This window comes from Carassius auratus, chromosome 41, assembly GCF_003368295.1.
Source record: "Carassius auratus strain Wakin chromosome 41, ASM336829v1, whole genome shotgun sequence".
NCBI classification, from domain to species: domain Eukaryota; kingdom Metazoa; phylum Chordata; class Actinopteri; order Cypriniformes; family Cyprinidae; genus Carassius; species Carassius auratus.
Genome location: NC_039283.1, coordinates 22,228,221 through 22,249,010, shown reverse-complemented (window position 1 = coordinate 22,249,010; position 20,790 = coordinate 22,228,221). Strand labels below are relative to the sequence as shown.

At 33.3% G+C, this 20,790-nt stretch overlaps 1 protein-coding gene across 3 annotated transcripts in view; it reads left to right on the top strand.

The window, feature by feature from the left end:
* Window positions 1-20,790, top strand: part of LOC113059293 (CUB and sushi domain-containing protein 3-like) — a 215,314-nt gene that overhangs the window by 132,216 nt on the left and 62,308 nt on the right. For 2 of the 3 annotated variants that reach the window (XM_026227681.1, XM_026227679.1), the window contains exons 35-44: window positions 5,000-5,124; window positions 5,984-6,080; window positions 7,065-7,169; window positions 8,501-8,619; window positions 9,757-9,826; window positions 12,610-12,726; window positions 13,114-13,323; window positions 15,890-16,078; window positions 16,323-16,500; window positions 18,616-18,761. In XM_026227681.1, coding sequence (XP_026083466.1) covers window positions 5,000-5,124; window positions 5,984-6,080; window positions 7,065-7,169; window positions 8,501-8,619; window positions 9,757-9,826; window positions 12,610-12,726; window positions 13,114-13,323; window positions 15,890-16,078; window positions 16,323-16,500; window positions 18,616-18,761 — 1,356 coding nt within the window. The remainder of the gene's footprint in view (window positions 1-4,999; window positions 5,125-5,983; window positions 6,081-7,064; window positions 7,170-8,500; window positions 8,620-9,756; window positions 9,827-12,609; window positions 12,727-13,113; window positions 13,324-15,889; window positions 16,079-16,322; window positions 16,501-18,615; window positions 18,762-20,790) is intronic. The other variant, XM_026227680.1, reaches the window with a different exon arrangement.

Below are 20,790 nucleotides of genomic sequence, written 5' to 3'. Positions count from 1 at the left end.
TCTTGCACAGACCGATTGCTTCGCTTCATAAGGCCTCAATATATCTTCATGAGCCATGGGTAATAATTTTGTCTTGCCTGTATATGCTGCTTTTTGACTTTCAAGTGACAGAAGCTGTAGATTGCATTTCATGAATCACCAAGGACCACGGTTTCAGCTAAAAATCATCTTTACTGTTCTACTGAACCAAAAAAGTCATCTTGGATGGCTTGAGGGTGAGTAAATGAAGAGTTCTGGCATGAAACTCTGGATTGTGCAGTCTGATAGGTCTAACTCAGTCTGACCTAATGACATCATTATCACATGGCACAGCTGATTGGTTTTCTCCTGTATCAGTAGCCAATGAGCTCACTGCTCAGATTTCAAATACCTGGCTTTTGTTTGCAGTAGAAATCCACAGCGCACTTCAGAAACCCTCCACCTTCCCCAGCTCCACCTGTATAGATCTGTTACGGGGTGATTGATGCATGCTGTAGGGTTTATTCATATGTGTTATATGTGCAGCAGCAGTATTTCCTACAGCAGCGTGTTGTGTATGTATTGGAAGTCTCGGCAGCAGTGTAGCCAATTCTGCCAAGACCAAATACATTAACACTGTCATGTACATTACCATGCCGAGATGTCATGACAGAAATAGCAAATTTAGTTTTGGGGTAAACAATCCCTTTAATAACCAATTTATAACTCCTAGAAATTAACAACTGAAAACAATGTTGCTGTAAGAGAGTAAATCAAACGCCGCACCTCTGACAGTAACACCCTGTTATCATCGATTATTTCCACTAAAGGGAAAAGCCACTGAATCACCAGCAGTTTTATATTCAAGTGTGTGGGTTTTGCATAGGTTTGCTATTGGTAGCCGCTTCACGTAAATCTTTTATTTTATTTTTTTTGCTACAGGTCCATGTGTCCATTGCTGGATTCACCTCTGTCACTTTATGTCGTGTCTCCAGAAACTATTTTTAAAATAACATGCATACACATTCTTTTTGGGATGTTTTGTTGCTCATTATTCAGCAGCTAATGTCAGGCCTAGCGTGACATGTGGGAAGCATGGGTTCGGTTTCAGACATATTGGGTCCCGTTCCGCCTCCATTCCAGCCTTTTTTTAGGGATAATAATAGGCAGATCTGTTTTGACACATGTCTGCTGTCAGCTGTCAGTCACACACGGGTGGTGAATAGAGTTGGCACCAGCACTGCAGAAACACTGGTATCATTGGCATCATTTTAGTGTTAAAAAGATTTAATAATAGCAATCTTTCTGTATTATTGGTAATACCAAGCATTGGTGCTGAAGTACCTATAAAAAAAAGTAGCTACACTGAAACTAGGAAATACCTCTAAATAGATGAATACTAATTAATTATATATTTAGAACATTAATCTTAATATAATAATTAGTATTGATAATAATAAATAGAAATTAATAAAAAATAAATGCTATTAATATTATTGAAATATCATCAATGTATTTTATTCATTTTTCTGAAGTGGTATTTTAATACTATTTAATTATGCAGTTAGAGCATTAATCTAAATTATAGTGAAAACTGTATTTTTTTATTTAATATTTCAAGGTATTATTCATATATTTTTTTTACAATTAATTTTTTAAAATGGAAAAATAATAATTAAATTACTATCTTAAAATTTTAATAATATATTGTTAATAATCTAATTTAGCATATTTAATATCTAATTTAATAATATAACAATTACAGGACAATTAGAATTTTATTAAAATATTACATTATTTTATTATACTTCTAGTAAATCAAATTAATTCTGCAATTATGTTACTTCTAAAAATTAATTCTGCATTACTCTGCATTATTTTAAATCAGAGTGACAGCATTCATTTTCCTTTTTAATTATTTTTATTTAGTACTTATTAATCTAAATTATGAAAACAAAAAATAAGATTAATACGTTTATAAAATTCAAATAAAATATTTTTTGTTATAAAATATTAATTAAATTGAAATATTGTTTTATTAAAATTATATTACAAAAAATATTAATTCTGCAATTAGAGCATTGATCTTAATTTGCCATTTTAATTTAAGATTTAATGTACTTATTTAAAATAAAATAAAAAAACTAAAGTTAAATGCAATTTATTTTGCTAGAAATGTTCTATTCTGTTACTTATAATGCTACTTAATTCTGCAATTGTTATATTAGTAATAATTAAAATTAATTGTGGAATTGTAGCATTCATCTAAAATAGTTTGACAGCATTATATTTTAATTTACTATTAACTTGCTGTGCTTAAAATAAATAAATAAAAAGACCCAGTAAAATGAGATTTACACTATGCAGCATTAATGATACGGTCTGAGACCAAATGACGCGCTTGTACTAGCCATGATCAAGTGTTAACATTAGCTTTTACCCAGATGTGTGTTACTCTATTGATGGTAGTGTCTGCTCACGTTCCATTGATTTACATGAAATTGCTCTCTGCCCCGAGTGACGTGCTCATCCTCTATTTGAGCGCCGGATGCTAATGATGACATTAACGTAGCTGGAAACCTTTTTGATTATAGTGGGGGCGTGAGAGCGTGTGGGACATCACCGGCAGAGTATAGATGTGCTCCACATGGAAGTCAACTGAATAATTGCGTAGACTTCCAGGCAACTGAAGGGAGAATAAATAAGGAAAAAGCTAAAGCACAAACGGATATGTGACTTTTTTTTTGCACTGTACAAAAGCAACGATGTGCCTCCTGGAGGTGCACCTGGCAAATGAACACAAAGTGATTGACTCAGGCCTCCTGATCGCCTCGGTGCCTTTTACAGATAGTGTCAAATACTGCCGGGGAAGACAGAACGCCCTTGTGGTAGTTAACATCCAGAGAGGATTCGCACTTATTGATAGCTACACAAAAGGTGCTGAGCACAATGTCTGGCGAAGCCTCAACAAGCAAATAAAAATTGCTTTACTGAGCCCTCCAAAGGTGACAAAGAATGCCAGGCTTGCCAGAAGATTCATTTCGCGTCCTTTCAATTTATTCCAGTTAGAGTGTTTTTATCCCCCAGCTTTTGTTATTTGCTGACGCTTGTGTGCTTTGAATGTTTTGAAAGAGCTAATGAAACAGGAAAATTGAAGTCAATTAAAATGACATGTTTCTGGTCAATTAGAAAGCACAGTGCAGTAATTGTGTACATACAACAGCGGTTACGAGTCCTTGGGATCTTTGTCACTGACTGATGATGAGAAGGTTATGCTTTGCAAGTTCTCAAGAAGGCATAAATGCATCTAGTGCAATAAATCACTTTCTTAATTAGTATTTTGTCATGTTTTCCGGCATCTTTAAATCAAGATAAATCAGTAAGTAGTTTTCAGTGATTATATCTTAACTTAAATGTATTTTTATTACCCTGTTTCCAGATTTAGTTGACATTTTAAGCATCAATTTAACAAAATATGATTTTGCTTAAGACAGATAAAGCTATTTGCCAGTGTGTAAAGAAAACATTATAATCTTTTGCAATGCAGCTTCTCAAAAAAGATTCCCATTTCAATGACGTTTAAATGTTTTCACAGAAAATAAAATAAAAAATACTGAACACGTATGTTTTGCACTTTTCATTCACTTATACTCCAACAAAGACTCAGCATTGGAAAGGTATTGCATGACTTAGAATATGGTACATGTCTTATATAGACTACTTTAATGTTATTTTTATTATGCTTTTTGTTATATTTAAAACATAAAAAAAAACATGTGCTCGGCAGAAGAAAGTCATATGGGTTCAAAAATGACCAATTTTCGAGTGAATCATTCTTTTATATCTGTACACTGTACCATGCAATGTTGTCTAATAGCCAGTTGTGTTTATCCGCTCAAGTGTCCAGTTTTACATAGATTGAATTAGTGTCTGTCGGCTGGCTGTGACCAAAAATATCATTATGCTTGCACTTAAACTCGACAAGTCTTCAGAAGATAAGAGTTACTCTTTGCTCAAAGGATTCCCTTCAGTGGGCTGAAATATGAAAGGAAACTTCAAATAGGAGGAGTACGGGGTTGAATAATTGAAAATTATGAATGCATAATGCCTTTTAAGCAGAGCAGGATGAAGCCTATGAAAGATGAAGGTCTCGGAGATTGTGGTCATGGCCACACCGTACAGGACACTGGATCTGGAAGCAGTTCCCAAGACGTAATGCATGTAAAATAAGGTGCCTTTTTTAATGCATAACTAGTCTATGTCACGTCCATGCTAGATTAAAGTAGATGCCGCGACATGTATTAACATTAATGTGTGCACCTGGTAATGACATCCCACTGGAGCTGGGTAAAGATGGACTGACCCAGTTGATTGTTGGCTGGTTGCTTCAGCAAGAGCATCATTAAAAGTAGTCCGTTCTCACATAGAGCTTGAAAACAGCTCATTTTAGAATAGAAAATATTATTCAGTAGCTGCAAGGTCATCAATAATGTTCTCTCATGCAGTAGTGCAACAGAAAGAATGCATTCTTTTGGTGCTGGTTGTTGTTGTTCATGTTCAGATATCCCCTCAATGTTTTACACATCTTTAAAGTCAGCACAAAAAAAAAGAAAAAAGTTTAAAGTCTTTTAAATGGTTTAAAGGCTCTTTTAAAGCATTTTGGCTTGTCACTCACCATTGTTATTATTATCAGTTTATTCATTTTATCATCATTTTTGTCAGAGGGTTTTACTGGATTTATTTCTATACCATGTTTAGTGCTGAGAAAACCTTCACATGGATTGTGGATACGTTTCATGTTTAATTCATGTCAAATTTATATCTGACTATACTTTATATCTAAGGTGTTCTTAAAATTCTATTATAATTCTTTACATAATCACATAATTCTTTGTAATCCGTTTTTTATTTTTGTAGTTATTGATTTTATTATATATTTGTCTTTCCATATGGTTTGGCTCAGAAAGGCATTGTTTACTTGCTTTTGTTTGTTGTGCTTGTGTCCCATGTTTAGTCTTTTTTTCTGAAATCTGTCTCTCAGTTCCATGTGGAGGAGTTCTGACCTCACGCCGCGGGACCATTCTGTCTCCGGGTTACCCCGACCCCTATGACAACCATCTGAACTGTGTTTGGAAGGTCTTTGTGCCGGAGGGAACTGGAATCCAAGTGAGACAAAACGATTTATTTATTTAAGTTTTGTAGCATCATCTAAAAAACATTGTGGATTATGATCAGTAGAAGTGTGTTTGATTATTTAATGCTTGCAAGGGGATAAAAATGTCATCAAGGGAATCCAATTATTATCTGCTTTGCTTTATTTGCTGAATTAACTATTACATGTTTGCCATCCTTTATAACGTTTTAAGCAGGTAAAACTGCATTTTATAGTGATGCAATATGTTACACAGGGAAACAATGTATTGATATATTAACAGTTAACCAATATGTTTTTTATTTTAAAGCTGATATCTAATGTGCAGCAGTGGTTGTCAATTAGTTTTGCTTTTCATTGGACATCAAACAGAGTACCAGGATTGTTCATCATTATACTGCTTAGGAGAACAATATGCAAAATTATTAACATGATATAAACTGAATAGTGTAAATACAAAAACATAAATGTGCATAAATGTAATTCATCATCCAAAGACATGGAACAAATGTTGAATTAGCATTAGTCATATTGCCAAGTGACAGATTTCACCGTTTGATTGAATATAAAGCCTTTGATGTCAACAAACAAAGACATGAGAGGTGATTTCTCCCCATTTTAAAGAATTATTAGCATGTTTAAGTATTGCATGATTATATACGTATTTGTACTTATATAATTATTTATGTACTTATCAGACCATGGCTCGTTTTTATTGAGATTTATACAAAATTTAGTTATTTATTATTAAAATTAACATTTAAATGTGACATATTTCACTCAAAAATGTAGTTGACTCAAAACTAGATAAACATATTCAAAAACAAAGTATTTTATATATTTTGTAATATGTGCGTGTATTTCTTTCTGTAGATTACAGTCGTGACTTTTTCCACCGAACACAACTGGGACTCTCTAGACTTTTACGATGGTGTCGACAGCAATGCTCCACGACTAGGAAGCTATTCGGGTAAGATGGAAAGCATGTGTTTTTCACCCTAAATTTTATACTGTTTTCCAAATAACCCAAGCACACCATGTTGACTTTTATATGTTCTGCAAATACAACAACTGTGCAGTCATCCCCGGTGTTGTGGGGTGTTTTTACACACTCTAGTCAGTCCAAAGAAACATCTGGGAAATAAGTAATGTAACCTCATGCCGGCTGGCTTTCATCTAGAGATTTGTTTTGTCATCCAAAGCATATCAATATTTGAGCTGTTGTGGGATATCATGGATCAACAGCTTTATAAGCAGTGTTATAAGTTTTCCTCTTGGTATAGTGTTTTACAGACCTTTTGTTTTCTCTGGATAAGTAGAAGACAGAACGATATCAGTTTAGCGCCATCCCTCTCAGACATAGCATTAAGTATTAAGTTGACAGTTTGACGTTTAATCTGCTCCGAGGACAAATGAAAGATTAAGGAAGTTATAGGATTGAGACGCCTCATGCATAAAGAAGGTGAAATGGCCATGGACAAAATATGCTTTGATGCTGTTCGTGTGGCGTCACCGATGGGAAATATGAGACCACCTCGGTCTAAATTCCCCCTGCGGTTAAGGCTGCAAGTGTAATGCCTGCCTCTATTCGTCACAACCTCTTTAGCACTGAACGTCAAGCGACCGCTCAACAAATAACCCATCATCCAGATTCCAGAGCGGCTGCAGAGCATCGCTCTTATGGATGGAGGTCACTGCAGGTTCACAAAACTGCAATAGATCTGATCTGTCTTGTAATTTCACAATGATTAGGTGGACCGACCGTGGCGAGGTGTGACCCAACTTTAGCGGTGACGCCACTTCATCTATAGACCTAGCAACCTGATAAAGACTATGACAGTCATGACAGAGTTGAATGATAAAGCCTCGTGAAGGAATGTGACAGTCGTGCCATGATTGACTGCAGAGAGCAATCATGCAAATAAAAATTATTATCTAATATATATTCTTGTAGGAACCACGATTCCACCCCTGCTGAACACCACGTCCAACAACCTGTTCCTCACCTTTCAGACTGACATGAGCGTTTCTGGAGCTGGCTTTCACTTGGAGTACACAGGTATGATGACTGTTCACCTCTGCAGTCAGACCACAAATCATGGTTTCCTATGGTTTCTTAATAAAAAATGTAAAAAAATAAAATAAAAAAAAATCTACATTTTATTTCACAATTCTGATTTTTTTTCTTCTTGTAATTCAGAGAACAAATTCCAAATTGTCAGAAAAATAAAATCATAATTTTGAAATATAAACTCTGAAGATAAGTCCGATGCAACTAATGAGTCCCAGAAAAAAAATCGGAATCACAAGATAAAACTCAACATAAAACTGAAAGCTAATTTCTCCCACAGAATATTTTTTTTTTATTAATTAATTTTTGTATCTGACAATTCTGACTACAGTTTACAACTCACAATTCTGAGAAGAAAAGTCTTAATTGAGAGATAAAAAGACTATATGCGAGATAAAAAGTCACAATAATTTTTTTTTTCAATGCAGAAACAAGTTTTACTTTTATAGCGAGTTTATTTCTAACAAGTATGATTTTTTCTTTTATCAGAATCTAGATTTTATGTCACACAATTGTGTGTTTGTCTTGCAATTTTTTTATTTGTTTTTTTGCTCAGGATTGTAAGAAAAATGCCAGAATTATATTCTGAGATATAAAGTCACAATTTCAAGAAAAAAGTTAGAATTGTGAGATAAAATGTTGAAATTACCATTTTTATACTTATTTTTTATCCTGTGGCAGAAAAAAGCATCCATTTAGTAGTTCTGTATAAAATATTTTATTATTATTATTATAAATATTATTATTATTAAGCACAATACAATTTAGATCAAAATAATATTAATAGTAAAAACAATTGTATTATTATTAATATCACTGAAGTAATCATTATATTGGAGTTCAAACTGCAATCACAATTGCACTGTTAGTAAATGTAAATGTTTACTAACATTTACATTTAAATGTTAGTCAATTAAACTGTTAGTAAATGATTTAATAAAAACAAAAAACAATCAAAATATTTTTTATTACTATTTGTTTTCCTGCATACTGTATCATTTGACCAGTGACCAACATCAGAGAACTGTAAAAATGTAAATGTGGTTTTAAACCAATCTTAACTTAAAATCTCAGGGTTTACTTCAAGAAAATATTTGAATTCAAAGCGGTTCAGCTTACAAAGACAGTTTGGGAAGCCCTGCCACAGGCGACCGCAAATGAATTGAATTTACCCACTACATGAATCAAGCAACGATTTTTATGACTCATTTCTCTCGCGGGGCTCCTTTGCATCTCGCACTGTAAATGCAAATCAGTTTTCATTTGTGTTGGGGAACAGTCACATTCTGACAAATGAAGAGAGTTTCCTGTGTCCTAAGCAATAGGTTTGGACTCCTGCCCAGAACCTCAAACCCCGAGCAATGGTGTGAAAGTGGGCGACCGCTACTTCGTGGGTGATGTTGTCTCATTTCACTGTGAACAAGGATACACTCTAAAGGTGGGCGATTTCATATCATAATATGGCAGTGATAGCTTGGTGTTCTCAGCTTCAAATGCTCAGAGACATTTGGCAAGCTTTTTGGCTGCTCATTTTGGCATTTCGCCATTGTTGCTTGTGTAATTGGCAGTGCATTAAACAGGTGACTGACTTTCAGAACATCTTTCAGAAAAGTGGCATTCAATCAAACAGTGTTTGTTCAATTAGGAGCACTCATGTGTCCCAAGGGTTGATGTTTTTTCTTTTTAAAGGATGCATTAAAATTTATTTTTCCTTATGAATTTGCTACTTTCCAAATGCTTTTTAGATGTTGTTTTTTTTAATCTTGTACCAGATCCATACTTTTGATCTCTGAAAATATCAAAATGTATCATAGAATATTAACTGAGATTTTCCTTGTTTTCTCCCAGTTTATTATTTTTTTTCTACATGATGTGTGTGTGAAAAACAAAATTCAATTGTAATGCATTTTTTTCTTGTAATTTGCAGTCTGTAATTTTGTAGAATTATCCAAGAAGTGTGAAAATATTTTTGGTTTGTCTTTAGGGTGCATGAGCTTAGCATGTTTACAATGAAATTATACAAAATATGTGAAAATAAATATTTAGATGTTTACTTCGAATGCATGAAACACTAGAAATGAAATTAACCTTGGCATGTTCACAATGTAATATATACCTTTATTGTATAATAATGCAAAATGTGTGAAAATATATTATTTCATTGTGTGTATTTAGAATGCATAAAATGCATGCTATATGAAATAAGCTGCAATGTGTGTAACATATAATTTTTCACCAGAGTTCTCTTATGATGCATGTATACTCTAGATACTGTTGGACATGTAAAGATAAACTAGTGAAAGTTTGTGTAAAAAAAAAAAAAAAAAAAAAGAACGAGCAAAGTTCAGAGGTGCCTGTTGTTGAAGGAGCTTAAAGTTCATCGTTTGATTTTCTGTTCTTCTGTGTGCTTTATTAGATTAATTCACAGTGCCAAGGCTTTGTTATTTTTGCTCTCATGTCGTACGTGGAAGAGCACGTTGAATGATACATTTCCTATGAGTGATTCATCTTCCTTCAGAATTGGTGAGAGCTTCTTGGAAAAGTCAATATCTTTCTTCATTTCCACTCGTTGCAGGGAAGTGCATATATAACCTGCATGCCGGGGCCTGTCAGAAGATGGAACTACCCAGCACCCCTCTGTCTAGGTATGTTTTATTAGCAGTCATTTCTCTATGTTTGACCTTTTCATTGAGAGCATTACCACTGCTGTATTTCTCCGTAATCTCAATATCTCAAATTAGTGTCTCATAATAACCTTATGTTCCTGTTAGTTGAGGAGATTGTGCGGTTTCATCTTATTTGATCAACCATGGTCTGTTAGAGCCCTGTTTAATCAAATGGACTATGGAAAAGCTTTCTTCAGGCTAGATCTTCGAGGTCCTGTTCAGTCTAAGCTTCAGTGTTTTTCATTGACTCTTTTGTTGAAATCTATTAGCCTTAAAGCCTTCTTCTGTGTCTCATGATTTCTTGTGGCTATAACACCATCGCTCACAAGTTTCTGGCCATCTAGATAATGCTGTTCATCCAGAGTGACTTACAGTCCACTAATAGCAGTGACAGACGCCGCAGGGCCCAGGTTAAGTGGCTGGTGCAACAATGCAAAAGGATGCACTTTACTTCATTATAGTTATTGTGCATCGCTTACTTTATTGTAGATTAGTTTTAAAAGATGTTCTCTGCATTGCATGCAAATGTAAGTATTTCTTGAATTTCAGTACCATAAAAAGTGACTGTAATATTACTATACAGTACTATAAAATTATTAAAATCAAAAGTCATGTCTTTTCAAACGATTGAATGGACCTGAGCTAACATTGTCTTTTTATTAACTAATGTTAACAAAGATGAATGAATTTTGACTGATAGTTTTAACTATGTCTTTGATGATTTGAAACTGTTCACTATACCTTGATGTTTAAAAATTGTGTTTTTAACAAACCACTTTTAAATTCATTTAAATTTTACTGTATTGAAAAGCATGTTAGAAGATTAAATTCACATTTTCACTGGAAATGTAATGCTAGAATTTCTCTAGGATTCTGGGACAAGAAATTGTTCTTCCACCTGGATCCAGAAAATAACAAATAGGCCTAATTGCATATTAATTTTTTTTTTTTTTTGCAATTCCAGACCATTTACTGTTTATATCATCTAATAATTTTCCAAATATGTTGAGTGTATTATAGCATACATTCATTATTTATTTATTTCATTTCATTACATTTTAATTCCTTAAATTTAGGAACTGAATTTGGATTAAAAGGATAAGCTCAACTGAATTTACAATCATCTTATTTGATTTCAATGTTGCAGCTGTTTCATAACTATGGAATATAGAAATGTCACATATGGATTTACACAATTAGATCATCAGTTGCAAATATTCAATGTGCATAGTGATGTTTATGATAATGGTTTCTCGAAAATCTTAAGTTGCATTTCCTGAATCCACAGTTCCAACAAGCATTCGCAAACAGCTCTTGACCTGTGGTTCGAATCATACTGTAGTTTCTTGTTACTATGACATATTGACTTTAAATAGATCATGCACTTAAATGAAACAAGCAATAATGTGTTATACATGTAAACATGATCTATATTTTTCATTCCAAACATTTCTTTCGATGTCTTTTAGTTTGATAAGAGAATCAAAACACATTTATGAGGAGTGTGTATACTGTATGGGTACTTGCTCCAGGACCAAGGTGAGACTTGCAATATAATGGAGAACAAAAACAGCAAAGCAATTCTCAGATGCCATGTTTGTTTTTTTACAGCAAAAGTCTACAACTAATTTGATCTCAAACTGATTAATCAGCAGAAGTTATCACATCATCACATGCTTGATGTCAATAAAGACAGTTCTGGAAAATTTCATCATAATATGGTTAAGCAGCGATCTACATCATTACTTGGGTATGCAACACCAAACAATTAAATTATTAAACGTTGTTCAAATTTAAGCCTACTTCCTTAAATTCTGCAGTTGAATTTGAATTAAAAAGTTAAGCTCGGTTGAGTTCTGAATGCTGAATTTGTGATTTCATTGTTTTATACCAACCATAGAATATTAAAACATCACCTATAGCCATGAATGATTTTTATCATGTTATGTTTATGCAAATATATAGGGTGCATGATTTGTTTATATGATATGTTTTCATACTGAATCAACATTGAATTCATTTCATTTGTTTATTGTTTAAAAGTTTAGTTAAAATGCTAGGATTTTAATTCTTCTTCCTTAAATTGAGTAATTGAATTTGGATAAAAAGGTAAATCTCAATCTATATAGAATGCATCACGACTCTTGACTGGTAGCGTTCGGCATGGCTGTGGCTGAAGAGTGACACTTAAAGTTGAATTGATCCAGCTTCTGCGGTGTAAACAGAAGATTCAATGTTCTCTATTGACATTCCAATTGCTATTCTAAAGTACTGTATATGGACACACGAATCCAAGAGGCCATTCATTACACGTTTGCCAATAAGAAGAATGCAAACACAACCAAGCACACAGGGACATGTGCACACACTTCAGACTAAAATCAAGGGGATATACTTACTTGCTTCAATATTGGCCTTTGAGTCCCAGCGAGCTCTGATGGTGTTCATTTAAAAAGTCATTAGGAGAAAACACAACCCATGTATCATTTTCTCCCAACATCAAAATAAAGGCAGTACATTTATCCCATTAGCATTTCTTATTGCACATCATTGCATTGTTATTTGTTTGTACCAAGAACACTAGGCTTTCTTATATGTGGAAATGAGTTCATTTTGCATATCACTAGATTCTGTAATGGAGTTTGGAATTGATGAATATCTGTTTGATTGTTCCATTGAGTATCTGTTTGTGATGTTGCATTGTGTGAGGTACAGTACGCCGTCTTCACTGACTCTGTGCATTGCTGCTCTTGTCTTTTAAGCTGAGTGCGGGGGGTTCCTGTCGGACCTGAATGGAGTCATCCTAAGTCCAGGCTTTCCTGGAAATTACCCCAGTGGGCTTGACTGCAACTGGACAGTTAAACTTCCTGTTGGCTTTGGTCTGTATCTTTTAACTTAGCATTTTCCTTCTTTTCCCGAAATAAGGTTTCATTTGTTTATATCTTTAGACAGAATCTCCTGCTTAGATGTTTCACCTGCAAAGAAAAATACCTCGCCTCATGAGTTTCCTATAGAGTTCAAAAGTATAAAAATCCAGATCATCTAATTAAGAACTCACATATTTCCAAATGACCAAATGATCTCCGATATAATTGCTATCTTTGTTAACTAAAACCTAAACCATAAAAAAGTTACTTGTTATTGTGTTTCTTGAAGCTGCAAGTCATGTTTTTTTTTTCTTCTTTATTTTGAACCTTTAAAGTTTCCCTTCAGATATCTCATTGTTCAGATGTACTATATCTCTCCTGCTATTGTTTATGATCCAGGGATTCACCTGCAATTTCTCAACTTCTCCACGGAAGCTGTGCACGACTACCTTGAAGTCCGTAGCGGGACACTAGACTCGGGCTCGGTGATCGATAGATTCAGTGGTCCCCTTGTTCCAGAACCTTTCTTCAGCACGACTCATGAGACCAGCTTCTTCTTTCACAGCGACTACTCACAGAACAAACCTGGTTTCCACATCACCTACGAGGGTAAGATGGATTAGACCTGCCCACGGCCATTACCTCCCCTGTCGATACGGACACACACCATTGGATCCCTTCTCACAGTTACAGGATAGGCAATATAACCAATTGTTCTCTTCGAGTTCCTTTTTTAAAGCAAGATCTCAGTAATATCCACAGCAGCTATACCAAATGCAGAACAACATATTTCTAAAAGACTGATTGGTCTTAAGGAAAAGCCCTGTATAATTAGGCTGGTTTTGGGAATGTGTACAACTGTTTCTGTGGTTCTTTAAAGAGGATACATTTAAAGACCCAGCTTTTCTGAGAAGATTGAACTCTGCAAATAGCTAAAGCACAGCATGCATTACAAAAAAGCACTAAAAATATTTAAATTAAAAAATATACACTACTGGTCAAAGGATTGGAATAATTACAATTTTTTTAAAAACTGTTTTTCCAAGAAATATTGATAAAATATTCTGTTTTTAAATAACTGTTTGATATTTGAATATGTTTTAAAGTGTAATTTATTCCTGTAATGAAAAGCTGAATTTTCTGCATCATTACTCCAGTCTTCAGGGTCACATGATCCTTCAGAAATTATTCTCATATACTGATTTACTGCTCGGTTATTGTCAATTATTAACGGTGCTCAAAAAATAATAATGTTTTTTGTTATTATCAGTGCTGAAGTGGAAATAATGATGCATTCTTTGATAAATAGAAGTTTAGCATTTATTTAGTTTAATCTTTTGTAACATTATAATAAGTCTTCCACTTTTGACCAATTTAACGTGTCCCTGCTTTTTTTTTTTATCTTATTTACCCCAAACTTTTGAATGGTAATGTATGACAGTTTTCATATGTATATATATATATATATATATATATATATATATATATATATATATATATATATATATATATATATATATATATATATATATATAAAACAATTATTAAGTTGTGATATAAAATATTGTTGTTTAACTGCATTTTGATCAATTATTGACATAAAAAGGTTATTCCAAACTTTCAAAAGGAAGTGTATAAGAGGAATTACTATAAACTAGTTAACATCAGTGTTTTTAAATTGAGAAGTAAATTTTGCTTTGATTTCTCCTATTAATTTCATAGTAGAAGTAGACTTAATTTATACTGTTGTAAACAGTCAGGTGATTAATATTGTCTTCTAGGTGCAGCATGATTATAAAAGTGTTACATTTTAGTTTGTAACTTTAGTATGTAACCCATTTGTACCACAGACATGAAATTGTGCATCTTGCTGATGAGAGGTTTGCTTTTGCTAAATGAATAGACTGTTTTGACCTGGGATCTACCCAGAAAACCCCAACAGCACATGGCTATGTCCCAATAACAACTCAGAAGCAACTGTATCGTGTTTTCAAATCTATTTTTATATTCCACCCCTGGTGCCTTTCTGGTTTACACAGCAGGAATCTGTCAGTACTTTATGATTCCTGAACAGTGACATGTTTCTCATCCCTAGAGAATGACTTTGGGTTTTTGAAGTAAAAAAAATATAAGCTAAAAAACAAAAACAAAACAAAAAAAACTTGTCACAAAATATGTATTGCTTCTGTGACACTGTTCTGTTGTTGTGTGTGTGGTCAGACTGCTAAGTTTAGACATGTCATTTTGGATGAATAATGTTCTCTAAATAATTTATTTTTATGATTTGCTTGTATAAAATACATCTATTGTCTAAGCATTTGCCACATCACGGACAATACGTTTACTAAACTATTTTCGAACTTTGTTTTAAATGATTTCTGAAGCAGCTTTAAGCTATAATAGATCCTTCCTTCATAATTAAACATACATTTTCAGTAAAATAGGCATTATGGATAAATTTTGTTGCTTTTATTCTGTGATTTTATTTTTTATTTTTTCTATACTATTAGTATTTATCAATATTTTAAATATGCTTTTATTTTTATATTTTAGTTTAGGTTTTAGTGACTTAATATACTTTTGTCATTTTTATTAGTTTTTTTTGTGTGTGTGTTTTTACATATCTATTTCAGGTTTAGTCATTTCAGTGCTTAAACGTATTTGTTACAGTTACCCTGTAATTGCAAAGGCAATTACAATTTATGTTTTTCATCGAATATTTAAAAATATTTTATCATGTTTAAAGCAGCTTGAAGCTATGGAAGACTCTTGAATTTAATGCATTAAAAAAAAAGAAAATTTTCATTAAACTAGGTATCATACAGTAGGCACATTTGGATGCTTTAATTTTGAGTCTGACAATTTTATTTATATGCTATTATAGGATAAATATATAGAAGTAGCATATATTTTATTTATTTAATTATTATTATTTTTTATTTATTAGAATTTTAGTAATTTTGTTAAGTGCTTTTGTCTTTTTTGTATTTCTCTATAGCTCTCATTTATTTTTATTTCAGTGTTAGTGATTTTATTTCACTAGTGTATTTAGTATCATTTTGTTAACATTAAAATTGTTCATCTAATATTTTATTTCAGCATTTTTAGTTAACAGTAACAGCACTGATTGAAACTGGTGTTTGTCCTGGCCTCTCACTGCTCTGTGATTATTCAGCGTATGAACTGCAGAGGTGTCCGGATCCACGGCCCTTTCGGAATGGTGTGGTGATTGGCAGTGATTTTGGAGTGGGCATGACCATCTCGTTCCAGTGCCTTCTGGGATACACGCTGCTGGGTGAAGCGTCGCTCACGTGTCTGCATGGTATCAGCCGCAACTGGAACCATCCTGTGCCTCGCTGTGAAGGTACAGAGTCCATCTTACAGAAAACCAGCTTTTAATTGAACTGTCATGTTTTGCAAATTCTGTGAGATGTTCAGGGGAAAAATATGGACCATATATGGAGGCTAAAAACAATGCGGGGCTTTAGAGGACTTATGACTTATGATGTTTTATGTCACTGCATTATTTTTTGTTGCAGCTATATTTAAGGCATTGCAATTCTCCACAAATAGCTGATTGCATTTTGATTTTATTTGCCCTCTGTCAGCACTTTGTGGTGGTAATATCACGGCCCTCAATGGGACCATCTACTCTCCGGGTCACCCGGCTGACTACCCTAATCTTAAAGACTGCATATGGAGCATCCGAGTACCTCCAGGCAATGGCATTCACATCAACTTCACCGTGCTCAACACCGAGCCCATCTACGACTACATCACCATCTGGTACGAGATCTACAAGTATTTTATAAGAACTTCTCACCTAAAGACTTCAACAGCTGTGTATCAACATGAGTGCAATGCTCACAAAATAACATTGGCTTTATTTATTTATTTTATTTTTTTGACTGATACCAATTATTTTTGTGTGTCAGAGACTGATAATCGTCATGCATAACTATTTTAATCAAATTCATAATTGCTTTTCTTGATAGTTAGATTTCACACAACAATGAAAATAATTTTAAACCATTAGACCAAAAAACAAAAACTTTTGCACAATTGCCATATATTAATTTATTTGATATGTATGTATTTATTTATTTGTTTTATTTTAATGCTGCATTTTTTTTCTAAAGTTTTAGATATAGTATTTACCATTAATAATTACAGCACATTTATAAGTAATTCAATAAATTATTTCATTTTAAATTAATTATTTTGTTACATTACAAACCCATTTTGTATTAAAAAATAAATAGAATTATTGTTATGTTTGTTAAATGTCCAATGATGAACAATATATGTATTATAGTTATATTTTTATATTCACAACAACAATTAATAATAATAAAAATAATAATAAGACTGATTAAACTTGTTTGACAAAACTAAGATAAAATAAACTTGTACATTATTATTCATTATTTTTGTATTATTATTACTACTATTATTAATATAAATACTGTAAGTTCAGTGGTGAATGTTGTTGTTGAGTGCTGCTGTTTAGAAATCAGATGATGCCATTATCAGTAAAAAGAACCAGTAACCAAGTGTGAGTTTAGAGCAGTGTAAAATATATCAGTTAAATTGATTATATGTCTAGTTTTGGATTTATCAAAATGATTTGTCAAGCACTCCACAGAGAGTTTGTCCTCGTCCATGAAAAATGCATTTGTGCTAATGCTGCTTAGCTGAGACTTACATAACACTTTATTTTAGTCTTTTATCTGTTTAGTTTCACACATTTCTCTTGTGCTTTTCCATCTTCCGTATATTTCCTCCTTGACTGAACATTAACGTTGAAGTGTCAAGCGGCTGGTGCGAAAGCAAAATGTAGATGCCTGTGTTCACCTCACTGAAAATAGGATTTTTCCTGCTTTTCTAAGTCCTTCCCCAGGAATGGCTCATTCAAAAATCATTTATCTTAAGCGCAATAATGTATGACCTCCCACATGTACATATCAATGCATATTCAAAGCTCTATGCAATTGTTAATAATTTTTATGGAAAGAGTAATTTACATACAGAGGTCTTCAGGGTCCAATAGCAAAAACAGCCTGGTTAATTCCCAGGGTGAGGCCAATGGCAAGCAAATCTTGATCAATATTTGAATATTTTTGTTTGATATTTTATATAACTTTTTTGTATTAAAATGTTAAAAATATTACTGAATTTGATTTAAATCTATTTAAAATTTGCATTTTAACAATTGAATGCAATTTAATATACATAGATATTCTTGGATATAATGCAACATTTACTTCTGGCTGCGATCCTCAAATCAAGTTTGTTTTTTGGCCCTTTGTATTCAAAAATCTGGGCCCCTGTCATTATTCAGCTCAATTCAGTTCAATTTTGCAGAATACTTCAAATATGATTGATCAAATAAAGATGATTCAATTGCTCTAAAGCGGCCTTATCTTCCACCTCAATTCAGTTTTGTTCTCATCCGTCATTTTCAGTTCAGTCAAATCGATAATATTATTGAAAACCAATAATAATGACGATTGCACGTTCACTATCTAACAAAAAATATTTTGCATAACCACAACAGAAGCTATAATTTGCTGCACTGCTCACTAAATTAGACTTTATTATATAAAACTGTTTCCCTAATTAATATTCTGTTTCAGATTTGGAACTGATTGAGAACTACGGTCATTTGCATTGACAGTATAAGTCACTATTTCAGGCTGTCTATTCAGGGTTTTGAAGCCCGTCTGACACACACTGCAGAGAAGAGAAACATTCTTTATAAGATCCCCGACACGTAACCTCCAGACGTGGGAGAGCGACTTATGGAGACTGGATTAAGTATTATATCAGCAGACTGAACTAGTCAAAGAAGGCTTTTAATGTTTCATATCTGGGTTTGAACAGATCTGTTGTCTCCCATAGGGACGGCCCTGAACAAACGTCCCCACAGATGGGTCAGTTCAGCGGCAGCTCGCCTCAGGAGGCCGTTTCCAGCACGTCCAATCACATCCTGCTCAAGTTCCACAGCGACTTCAGCACCAGCGGATTCTTTGTTCTGCGTTACCATGGTGAGCAGAATCATCCACAGCTTTCCTTCCTCATTCACCACGGCTTAGATTGCTTATAGTTGTTTATTGTCAGCTCGATTATCCCGGCTAATTCCCTCACGCCCACAGAATATGTTACTTATGCCGTATGTATGCATGAATGTACATACATTCAACCCAAACTGTGGCATGAAATTGCATTAGGAACTTTCTGGTTTGTGTGCCTTGGAACGCATGTTTAGCATGTCACGTTGCTGCTTTCTGGTCCCTTGTTTTGTGTTTTACTGCTCTCAAACACAAGGGCTAAAATGTTATTACTTGTGTCTTCGGGAAAATGGCTTCGATTATTGCAGCTGCCACATTTAGATGGCGCTATAATATGTTTGGAAACTTCCATCATCCGTAATAACAGCCATTTCCGAATGAGCAGGTGTGAAAAAACACAGGCATTTGGCTTCTAAGACAGCATCCTAGCTGTTATGGATCCTCATTAGTGGTGATTTGAAATGCTCTACATAGTGTGCATCATGCAAACAGATATGCACTCTTTGTATGGAGACTCAAAAACTGATTTGCATTTAGCATGTGGCTATGCTAGCAACACAATACTCAAACATGACATGCATGGGTTTTATTTAGAAATGGCTTCAATTCTGTCAATGCTTTTGGATTTTGATTGAAATTCAAGTTTGTTTTGATGCAAATATCTCCTTACTCTTCCACAATCTATATTTCACTGAGCGAATATCAATTATGAAATATCCTTTTTTTATATATATAAAAAAATACATGCAATGCTGCTTTAAAATGTGTCCGGCTGCAATAATCTTTGTGTATGATGCTTTGTAATTCTATCAATGTAGGCAGATCAGTAGGTTATGCTTTTAAAGTGCTTTTAACAGGGGAACTAGCATCTGAACACAACAGATGACCTTTGAACCCCATTGGTCTTTTCTAATCTATTTTGCAATTGTGATGGGAGACTGTTATTGAATAAAGGACGCTAACATCTGCTTTAGCATATTTTCTGCTGATGCTTTTGAAGTTCACCAGTAAACCGCTTGAGCATAAGGAAGATATGTCAAGTGCTGCAAAGCACAAAGCTGATTAGAATTTTAAAAGATAATAAAATAAGATGGTTGTGGTCCCAGAGCTGCCAAAATACCCATTCTCTGGTCTGAAATTGCCTTTAATGTGTTAGCGTAGTAACAGCTGAGTTTTTCATGTTCAGAGTGTTTCTGGGTGTCCCTGTTTTCTCCCAACGATGAATTCAAAATGAAATGTGTTTTTGTTTGTCAGTGGCAGCGACGATCATTACAAAGGTCATTTAGCAGTTTGGTAGCTGGTGAATCTTAATGATGTTAAGATACTGAGATCTAATACATATAAAGGTGCTTAAACTCAATAAATCCTTAACTCTATTCATCTTCTTTGCATTTGTTCACTGTGTCGACAGTTTGCATAAACAAGAAACGTTTCCTCAGAAAATGTATGATATAAACTTTCTTCAATGTTTCTAATGATTTATATGTAATATGAATCACTACAGCAAATTATTAGCAACATAAATTTTTACATGTTAAAATTAATAATTAAATATTACACTAATTCTCTCTCTCTCTCTCTCTCTCTCTCTCTCTCTCTCTCTCTCTCTATATATATATATATATATATATATATATATATATATATCATTATTATTATTATTATTCACTCTTAACCAGTACTATAAATGCATTTATTAATCTTCATATTCTGTTAATCTTCGTAATCACAAGCATCGCTTTTTTTTTTCTTAAGAAAATGTGAAAATATATTCCCATTCTGCCATTTTCGTTAAATTTTACAATATTATTTTCCATTAATAATTACAGCAAATTATTACATTTATTAGCAAATTTAAAAAAATGATTACAATTAAAATAAATAATTTTAATATTAAAAAAGCAAAAACCATTATTATTATTATTATTATTATTATTATTATTATTAAACCCTTTAACCCCAATAACCATTATAATTCCAGAGAAGTATTACATTTATTAGAAAA